The sequence below is a fragment of the Manacus vitellinus genome, unplaced genomic scaffold, assembly GCF_001715985.3.
Source record: "Manacus vitellinus isolate BGI_N305 unplaced genomic scaffold, ASM171598v3 scaffold_21_pilon, whole genome shotgun sequence".
NCBI lineage: Eukaryota > Metazoa > Chordata > Aves > Passeriformes > Pipridae > Manacus > Manacus vitellinus.
In genome coordinates, this window is record NW_021939546.1 from 5819862 (window position 1) to 5830850 (window position 10989).

Consider the following 10989-nt stretch of genomic DNA (forward strand, 5'->3'; position numbering starts at 1 on the left):
TGTGAGGCGGAGGGCATCGCTTGTCCCGAGCCCCGGCTGGAGGGGAGGGGGCGGTGAGGGCCGTGAGGGGCCTGGAAAGCCTCAGGGTGGGAGCCCCGAGGGGGTCTGAGCTGGCCGGAGCGGGACAAGGCACCTCAGGATGTAGGATGAGAGGAAACGGCCTCAAGCGGCACCAGGGAAAGTTCAGTTTGGTCATCAGGAGGAATTTCTTCACAGAAAGGGTGATTAGACATTGGAATGAGCTGCCAGGGAGGTGGTGCGGTCGCCATCCCCGGGGGTGTTTAAGGAAAGACTGGATGTGGCACTCCGTGCCGTCGTTTGGTTAACATGGTGGTATTTGGTCATAGGTTGGACTCGGTGGTCTCAGAGGTCTTTCCCAACCTAATTGATTCTGTGATTTCGGGCTGTGATTTCTGTGTGTGCCTCAGGGCAGGTTTGGGATGTCTCTCCCATTTTCAAAGAGAAAATCCTATGGGATAAAAGACCCCACTCCCTTACCTCTCCACCTTCTTATTTTCTGCAGGACACTAGAGTGAGACGTGGAGGCTTTGCCCTATTATTAGGGAAAGGTTCTTCCCCCAGAGGGTGGTCGGGCACTGAACAGGCTCCCCAGGGCAGTGGTTATAGCACCAAGGCTGACAGAGCTCAAGGAGTGTTTGGACAACCCTCTCAGGGACAGGGTGGGATTGTTGGGGTGTCCTGTGCAGAGCAGGAGTTAGGCTCAATGATCCCTGTGGGTTGCTTCCAACTCAGGATATTCTGTTTTTATGCCCTACAGGGCACAGGTGTTGGGCTCTACCTGCAAGGCTCCTGCTCTCCAAGGTGCCTCAGGCTCTCCCCAGAGCATGTTGGTGGATGGCAGCTAACAGTTATTCATGATCAAAAGTGTCCGGAGAGCAAATCTTGGAAAAGCTAACTTCAGCTTCTGCTTTACTTGGCTGTGGGAGTTGAAACCTCTGGAAGTCAGTTCCCGCTCAGTTTGTTTCTGCACCAAATTCCTGGCATTTCAGATGTTCATTTTTACGTGTTCTTGGAATTTTGTACGTTCCTGTAGATTTAATCTTCTCAACCAAATGCCTCAATTTCAAGGTATTTAAATAAGGGAAGAAGACTAGATGAGGCGTGTGCTACCTTGTTGCCTTCAAATACAGAGGCTATGACTGATAAATATTGTAGTTCCTTTAGGTAGTGCTGACTGCAGCACTAATTAAACATGGGGCTTATGCGATATATTGGTGTATTAAATTGGATTAGCAGATTTGCTGCATGGTAATGTGCTGTTCCTGTTTTGGGGGATGGGTAGGAACTAACATCAAGGTGCATCTTAAATCCTCAGGGTTTAAGGAGGGTGGAATAAATTACTGTTAAACCTGTTGTAATGTTTGATATGAAAAATGTTTTCCTCAATTACCTGAACATATATGTGTGATGAGCCTAAAATAGACAATAGCACACAGGAACCAATGAATTGCACAAATCACACAGCATATGGTAAGGATTTCTAACTTATATATTGATTAACTACATTTTTCAAGGAAGTGTTCGATTTATGCATTTGTGTGTCTGCTAGGTGAGCTTTACAAAGGATGGGATTAGTAATACCATTAGTCTGAAAGCCCAAAACACTTGTGTGGATTGGGTGCTTTACTATTAGGAATAAATACATTTTCTCTGATTGGTACATTTCTAAGTGAGGTTTCTGGTAAATCTCCTCAATGTATGTTACATCCTTTAGGCTCTGTCCTGCACTGCTGTGATTAAAACAAACCATTCCTGTCATACTGATTTTGCATATAATTATTAGAAGAATTGACGTTTGACAGAACAGCCTTCAAAATCTTCTAATTTTTAAGTTTTTTTTTCTTAAGGCAACATAGTGCTTTCCATTTTTACTAGGTTCTGCTGTGTGAGGCTCTGTTTTGAAAGCACATTTATTTGATGATCAGTTCTGATGCACTTTGGAGTTTAACAGAAAAAAATCTTAAATTGATCACTTGGTTTCCTATCTGTGTTTAACTTTTCTGATGTTCTCAGGCATTGAAATAAATGGTTTGATAGCACAGCAGTTTTGCTTTATGTGCACTCATGTTTAAAATCTTGGGATCACAGACTGGTTTGGATTGGGAGGGACCTTAAAGTTTATCCAGTTCCACCTCACTGGCATGGGCAGGGGCACCTTGCATTAGACCAATTTGCTCCAAGCCCCATCCAGCCTGGCCTTGGACACTTCTAGAGATGGGGCAGCCACAAAATATATGTGTGTGCGTGTTTTTCATATTTTGCTTTCCATAAGTGTTGAATGATTTTCTTCACTGGGATGTTCTGGCATAGTGAAGGTTTTCCAAATAATTTTGGCTGAAAATACTATCTAAAATGGATCATTTTTTGAGTTACTCATTCCTTTGCATACTTTTTTACATTGTGTTTCTGACTATAAATGGCCAGAGATTAAAAAGACGTTATGTAGTTTGAGGTTGATCACAACTCAGATTATCAGTTGTTTAACTAAATACCCTGTGATTGTATTTAATACACCACACTTTTGAACAGGAGATAAGCTTCAGAGTAGAGCAAGTTGCTAAATTAATTAATGTTTTTTCTTTGTGCAGCATTTTTACACACACAGCAGTTTTTAGATTGTCCCCACAGTACTTGAGCTGCTTTTTTTTTTTATTATTACTTAAGTAATAAAAAGTTAATTTCTGGACCATTCTTGAAGCACTGCAGTTCCTAAACACCTTTGTGGGATCCATCGCCCAGACAAATGGGGTTGATTCAAAGCATCAAAGTGGTGTCTTTGAGTAGTAGGTTTAGAGTCTTTGGAGTGACACTGAAAAGAAAACTGTGTCTTTGTTTATATCAATATATTTTAACTGCACTGGGTTTTTTCTAAGTAGCAGAAAGCACTGCTTTTTTTGCTTTATTTTTTTACAAGAATGTATTTTTTTTGTATTTGCCTTAGATTAGGCACATTGATCAGTAGCATAAATGTGGGGCTTTATAGCAGTTAAGTCCAGGCATAACTGGAATATTATTTTTTTTAGTCTCTATGCAATATGGATAGATACTAAAAAAGATCCAACTCTTGCCTGTGTGTATTATTGGAAAATCTGGAAAGACATATTGAACCTGGCTTGCAGGTCAGATGGAATTAACCAACAGTACTCACAAGTACTGAAAACTGTTAGAAAATGGGCAAAGGTCTGGGTTTTTTTCTTTTAAAACAACAGACTTCAGCATTAGGGAGTGACTAATATTCTGGTAATACATTGCAAACTTTTAGCAGGTGTCATTTTCTGCTGTGATTTCCACTTTGGTTGTCCTAAGAGTCAAGGATAATGGGATAATTTGGGTAGAAAGAGACCTCAGGAAGTTGTATAGTCCAACCTCCTGCTCAAAGCAGTGTTGGCACTGAATTCCAACCAGGTTGCTCAGGGCTTTGTGGAGTCAGACCTTGAAAACCTCCAGGGATGGTGATGACATGATTTCTCTGGGCAACTTGTTCCAGTATTTGACTGTTCTCATGATGAAAATGTTTTCTGTATGTCAGGTTCTGATTTCTCATTGACTCATATTGAAGCCAGAGTGAGAATTACATTAGAATTAGGGCAGCAATTAGATTTGTATATTTTGCTTAATATTTAGCAAAGAGAAAATACAAGTTGATCATAGGACTGGCTTAAAAAATATTTTTAAACCATATGTGTGTTAACTGTGCTCTGTATCAAGACTGTTCTACAGTAGAACTTAATTTGTTTCAGTTGTGTCTTGCTAGAAAAACGCTGTGATTGTCAGTTATTGCTCAGTTTCAAATAATGTTTTGTCCTCAGTTCAGTGTCTGCCAGCACCAAATATTACTTGCAAAGATCACCTTGGCGTAGAAAAAGTCTTTACAGGACACGAAGTTGGATTTTACAAGCCTATTGAGTGTCGCAATGTGTAAGTACTCACTGGCTTTTGTGATCGTTTGTCTTTGTTTTCACACTGATGTTTTTCTAAAGTCGTGTGATGTGTTGACAGAAGGAAAAAGAGAAGTAAAATAGAACCATACACGTGTTGCCCAGTAGTTAATCCTCTAATAAACAGTATAAGGATGCAACAGAGAGTCATGGAATGGTTTGGTTTGGAAGGGACCATAAAGCTCATCTCTTTCCAACCCCCTGCCATGGGCAGGGACACCTTCCACTAAACCAGGTTGCTCAAAACATGCATGTTCATAAGTTCATAAGTGAATCTGTCTCTGCCTGCACATTTTTGTTGTTGTTGTTGTTGTTGCTTAGTTATGTTTCTGTCTTTGCTTTACTTACTACACTTTAGCCTGGCAAAATTTTATCCCTAATGCTAAGGCCACATTTCACATATGCTTAAAATCAGTACAGCTGGTGAAGGAGCTGTTGGGGACACCCCTCCATCGTATCCCTGTCCTGACAGACCCCACGGCATCAGGGAACTGATCTGGGTTGAGCTAACTTGGATCAGTTCCCCAGTTTGAGTCACAGTACAGTGGCTTCAAGTTCTGGTGCCAGCACAAGGATGAGGGTGACTCAAGAATAAAAGAGAGAGGAGAAAGGAGGGCTGGACTGGGCTGTGCTATTCAGTGCTTCTTGCCAGTTTACAGTGTGCCTGTGCTGAAGTTGTAGTATGCCGGAATATTGGGGCAGCTTCAGTCTCTCCACCTCTTCCAAAAATATCTTTAAGGGGAACTGTTCTCTATTTTTAAACAACTTTTGTGTTTAATCAAACCCTCTCTGTCTTTTAAGAGCCTTTTTCTGGTATGTGAATGATGGACCTAGTTTTTCTAAAGCACATTGTGAGTGATGGAGAGCTCTGGATACCAATAAATGTTCCAACTGGCCAATGCTAATGATCAGCCAGCACCTGTCAGTACCATTTGTTTCTCCTTTTTCTGGGATTCACATTGGAACCTCTTTCTTTTGTCCTACTGGAATCCTTGGAAATTAAAACTCCAGCAATACTCACTGGGTATTCCTTATCACTCTGGTGGGCAAATAACTCTTATGTGGTACCAACTGCTCAATAATTTGCTTAACTTAGAAGTACAGCTCTGCCTCTTAATTTTATAAATATTTTCTCTGTATTTAGTCTTCTCAGCAGTCAAAGCTCAGCAAACTGAAGAAAACATATTATTACGTCTAATCAAATTTCAATGCTTCAAACTAGACTTCAGTCACATTTTTGTCCAGAAACAATTGTGTTTCAGTCCCATCTGTGATGGGAAGAAGATGAGCTATACTAGTTTAATAAAATTGCTTCCTCTTTGGATTAGATGGTAATTCTTATGTTTGGAGGTTTTTTGTATACATATATTTTTGGTTTAATACATTTTCCAGAAACATTTTTTAAATGTAGCTTTTCTTTACATTTATTAATTAAAACCCAAGCCTATAGGCAGAAAAATGTCATCTTTTTTATGATGTCTATAACTTGGTTGTGATGATTATTTATGATGAATAATAAATGGTTACACTGCCAAAAGAACTTGCTGTGGCTTTTCCAGTCCTGTGATTGCCAGTATGGCAGAAAGGGAAGAGCATGCTTTTGGGCTGAAACTCCGATAAAACACAACTGTGAAAAGAAAGAGTTACACAAGCATGTCCTTGATAAAGTCCCAAAACTAGTTAAAAATGGCAGCAAGGCTAATATCACCATCTTTCATCTGTACACTTGTTTAAAAAGTGGTCCAATTACTGATAGATGTTTTCTAAGGCACTTTGAATGTTACCTAAGTGTTTGAAACATTATTTTAAGCAGGAATCTCCAGCTTAATATTACAATAATAGCCCTGCCCTTTCTACTGCTTTTTGGAGATTTTCCAGCATCTTATCTGAGTTTTGATGGAAACTGTAACTGTCTTCTGGCAGAAATAACTGCACATCATTTAACCAGAAAATTAGTTTGAGAAGACATTGTCTCATAGCAGGATTGTCGTAGCATGGACACAGCAGGTAAATCTACCCCCAGTTTTTGGAAAGGACAAATCAGCAAGCTGTCGTTAGCCAAAACTGTAATTTAGATAACAGTTCTGGGATCCAGTTATTTTAGAGCAAGACCAGGAGATGTTGTATGTTTGTGTAAGTGGTTGTGTTCAAGTTCACTTACGCCTTGTGATAATTCAAGGAAAAGCTTGTAAGTGCTAAGATTGCTCCAACAAAGAAGTACTAGGAGTCGAGATTGCTTAGGTTTGGCTCTAGTTTGATGTTTTGGAGGTAGATTTTACTTTTTGGCCAAATTCTACAATCCCCCAGATTGGCTTTCTATAATGTATTTTGCTTAATATGCAGAGGCCCCAATTCTGCAGACTTTAAGTGTCCATTGTTTAAGCGTTGCCAGTCCAGGGAAGGACTACCAGGAAATGGTAGTCTTCATGAGGTTCAGTGTGGAGAGGTCTTTGACCAGAGGTGAGAGACCCCAAAAGAATGAGCCAAAGCAGTACCTGATATTATCAACTGCTAAGGAAGAGTTGGAAGGAAAAGTTTTTACCATGGCATCTGGAAGAAAGATACCCAGAAAAAGTCAAGCTTGGATGATGCTGAGAAGCGAGAAAAGAATCAGAAGAGGAACTGAAAAGAAATCGCGTCTTTTACCCAATTGTAGAAATTCCTTCAGATGCCTGGGATGTGTCATTTTCCTACTCACTGGTTTAGTCTTCAGTGCATGTTTTTATCTGAAAGAGTAAGACAAATGAAATACAAAAGTGGATGCAGCCTTGTTGCAGTATGCTCATGCTTCCACTTCATACTGCATTTCTTCTCCCTGTCAGTTTGATGTTCATGAGGTTGCAGACTGCTCTGCTTTTAAAAACATCTCAGTGCATAGGCAAGTGCTCAGTTTGTTACTAGTTTTGATCAGGAGCATCTCAAATTAAACCATGTTCCCATTTTATGTAAGCTTTTTTTATGCTTTAGTCCACTTGGAGGGCTGTTGACACTTCGTAGCTGATAAACAATTTCTAACAGTTTACCTCAAGTTTAAATAAACCCGTAAGTGTTCTTTACAGTGGCAACAAGGCAGTTCTAAAGATGATAATTTACATTACATTAGGTTCCAGGAATGCCCAGTGTGTTCTGTGTTGCTAATAAACACCAAGTAACAAATATTGAGGGAAGAGTCATGATTTAATCACTTAATGTTGCCATTAAGTCTTAAAGTCAGTAAATCTTGATAATAAGCAAAAAGGTAGATCTTTACTTGGCATTGAAAATGCTTAATAAAGGTGCTTGGACTTTTGTCAGCTACTGTCTTTTTGAAACTGTTTTATTCAACTGTTAACCAAGAGTTTAATTAGGGCCTATTAAATAATTGCTGGCATGTAGTTGTGCACGTATCAAAGCAGTGAATTATTGAATATTTTTAAGTTCTAATTACATTTGGGTTTGCTTTTCAGAAGCTCCCTGTTCGCCGAGGCAGCAAGTTCTGGTATTGAGAGCGATATGTTTTTAGCTGCCTTATTAATGTAAAGTTCACATCAGCAGGGACTGGAGTTACAGGTGGTTTGGTGGCTGCATCGCTCCAGCTGTCGGCAAGAAAGGTGCCAATTAGGACAAATCTCAAAAAGTCTGTTGTATCTGTTTATGTTGTATGACTAACCATGGGAAGCTTAACTTAGAATACCTCTCTACCTCTGTACATCTTTATACAGTCAGTAGTTCTTCTCATTGTAAGTTTGTGCCTTTTAGAGTGTAGTGAGTGGATACATGACTTACTCCTTTTCCCGAATCTTTCCTGCAGCTTCTTCAGCCGGTGGCCATGGTTCATTTCTCCTTCAGATCTCGTTGCAATTACTGTCTCTGCTGACACCTCACCTGTCTGTCCTGTTCCTCTCGATTTGGCTGCGTGTGAGACTAATGCCTGCAGACAGTATTCACACACCTCCTGGCTTTCTGGGCTTGTCTCAGTAGGGCTGAACTGTTAGGAAGTGCTCTATGAAACTGGGGACGGATCAGCAACTGAATTATGCCTTGACAAGAAATCATCATTTAGTTTCAGAATAATCTGTATTCTGCAAGAGTACACTTGAGTTGCAGCAGCTGAGGTTGCTTTATGGAGGATGCCTTCCCAGTTTGAAAGCTTAGCATTATCAGTTCTGTGGCCGTTAATTGAAGATAAATAACAAGTCTGTTGGTTTTTTTTAAACTGAAGCAGCAGGAAAATGAGTCAGTACTTTAATAGTCAAAAGTATGAGTGGATATATTTTGCAGTCATTACCTACATTGCTTGTTTCTTTTGGCAGAAATGGGTACTCCTACAAAGTGGCAGTGGCTCTGTCCTTATTTCTTGGATGGCTGGGAGCAGATAGATTTTATCTAGGCTATCCTGCATTAGGTAAGTTTATTCCTTTTCTTTGAGGTAAAGCTTGTTATTACGACTAAATTGTATGTGTATATTCATATTTTAGGTAATGAAGACCGGTAGTCATAGTTTTAATATTTACAACTAAAATCCTTACTTTATTGTCAAGATAAAATGCTGCATTATCCTCAACCTGCTCTTCTGTTGGAGTGGTGACAAATGAATATATAGTTCTCCAACAGATAAAATCCTAATAAGCAAACGTGGTTATTGCTGTTCATAGTTTTGCTTTGCATTGATGTTTACCACAGCATTCTTTGGGAGGCACTGGAACACAAGTGGGTTTGACTCATGTGCCAGCTACTTAAATGAGACTTGATTTTACCAGAAAAATAGCACACAAATTTACAGTAAACCTGGTGTTTTGGGAGATGGAATTTATTCTGGCAAATGCATAGCTTCAAGATAAATCACATTGTTAACAGTTCTGCAGAAGCTGGGACTTGTAAAAGATCTCCCTCTGGTTGGTATTTTTAGGACCTGATTCCCAGGATGATGGTACCACAGACTTTTAAATAGTTAATAATTAAAAAACCTGTGTGTTAGAACTATTTTCACTGGCCTTGTTTCTGAGCTGGGCAAAGGGAGTCAATTTAAGTGTAGACAGCATGGAGCAATGATTTGGAAAAAGCTATGTGTCTTACTGTCACTTCAGTTATGAATTTTGAGTTTCTGCCCATTAAATGCAAACACTTTTTTTTTTTAATGACATTACCTGTCCTTCTCAATAATCTTGTGTTAACATCCATGTCTTTTATCCCTGAGATTCTGTGATTAGCACTGACTTTGTCCATCTGTTTCACAAAAAGATACATTTTTGGAAGCAGTCAATAAGGTGCATCTTTTTGTAATATCACTGGATTTGGAATAATAATTTGCAATAATTATTTTGTAATATATTGTAGTAATATATAGATTTATAAATCCTTAATTCTCACATGGAAGTTCTTCATGGCTCATGCTTTAACCCTACTGGAATATACTGTAGCCAGTAGCCAAAGTTAAGACCTAAAATTAAACTTTTCCAAAGCCAAGTTTTCTCTCCTTTGAAAGGTAAAGAAGACAAAAGCAAATAGGTAAGAATAGAAAAGATTAAAAGAATAAAAATCAACACACTGGATTCCATGACAGTGGATGATTGGGGATTTTTTTAGGTCATCCAGGCCTTGGTAAAAAGTGGTTAAGAAAGGTTAATGGCATTGAAATATTTTTTGCAAGTGTAGTGAAGAGTGTAAATGCTCTTTGGTTTGTTTTTTTTTTCCATCTCTTTTGCTTAAAGAGCACACAGATACAAACAAGCTATTGAGTATGAAGAAATCAGGAAAGCAACTTCTTCCTCTCCCACACACTGTGAACTAAACCATCAGTTATTAATGCAGAAGAGCACTATTTTTCCCTTCATGCTTTAGAGCAGTTTATTTTCTCAGTGTGATCTGCTGGTGGGGAGGGAGGTGAGGAGGAAGAAAAAAGCCAACTTTACCCTGCACTCCAAAAATAAATGCCAGGTTCAGAAACATTTCTTCTCCATCCAGTTCCTCAGGTGAATTAGAGCTGCTGCTGGAACCAGCAATGGTAAGAGACCTGCTGGGTTCCTCAAATGCCAGCTGGTACTGGGACACCTTCCACTAGACCAGATTGCCTAGAGCTCCATCCAGCCTGGCCCTGAACGCTTCCAGGGATGGGGCAGCCACAGCTTCTCTGGGCAACCTGTGCCAGGGCCTCACCACCCTCACAGTCAGGAATGCACATGGGTTTTTCTTCCAATCAGCTGAAAGACCATCCAGCTACTACTCTTTCATCTTCTTGGTCATTAGGAGTGTTGCAGAGATTATAAACTATCTCCCTGGAGTTCAGTTCCATCTTGCCAACTATGGGAGCTATATCCAGGCAGTGGGATGCTCTTCCTGCAGTGTGGATGCAGTTATTCTCCTCTTCTTCTCCATAGACAGCCTCATAAACAGGGCTGGGGGAGAGGAGTTGGTTTGTGGGACATGTTGCTGCTTTGGAGAGAGGGATAACCCAGATGTTTGCCTGAAGTGATACTTAAAATATATATAGTTCCCACTGTATTATGTTTATTGCACAGGAAACTATTGATATTAAAAAAAAATAAATTTTAAGACATCCTCTTTCTTCTGAGGGCATTTTCCAAATGAAGTCAACTTTGCAGGGCATCTTCCAATGAAACATTTATCTGGTAGTTACTATTCTGATATATTTTCTATTTATCCTTTATTTATTAGTATAAAAATAACATTTTTGGATACCAGTTAAAAAGAAGCATTTATATATTTTTATATAAACTAAAAATAAATTCATATTTCAGGAAAAATATAAAAATGATACAAAGGATTGTTTTCCAAAGTTGCATGTTCTGTAAGTCAAATCTGTATATGCTGCAACTCATGAGCTGGTAGAAGGTCTCTATTCATAAGGAAATTTTGCAGCTCAAGTTGGGATTTTTCTGTCAGTGCTTCAATCAAAGGAACATTTCAGTAACTTGGTCATCAGCTTTGGCCTTTGCTTATTTAAGAATACAGATCTGTTAAAAAATTGTTAATGTTTAAAATCCTTTAACTGTTTTCAGGATGTAGAAATATGAATATGCGGTTTGATTTT

The 10989-nt window shown here is 39.2% G+C and overlaps 1 protein-coding gene across 2 annotated transcripts in view; it reads left to right on the forward strand.

The window, feature by feature from the left end:
* Positions 1 to 1058: 1058 nt before the first annotated feature.
* TM2D1 (TM2 domain containing 1) overlaps positions 1059 to 10989 on the forward strand; it is a 12406-nt gene continuing 2475 nt past the window's right edge. The window contains exons 1-3 of one of the 2 annotated variants that reach the window (XM_018072325.1): positions 1059 to 1089; positions 3831 to 3939; positions 8252 to 8343. In XM_018072325.1, coding sequence (XP_017927814.1) covers positions 1074 to 1089; positions 3831 to 3939; positions 8252 to 8343 — 217 coding nt within the window. In that variant the 5' untranslated portion in view covers positions 1059 to 1073. Of the gene's footprint in view, positions 1090 to 1359; positions 1492 to 3830; positions 3940 to 8251; positions 8344 to 10989 lie in introns of those variants that run through there. The other variant, XM_018072326.2, reaches the window with a different exon arrangement.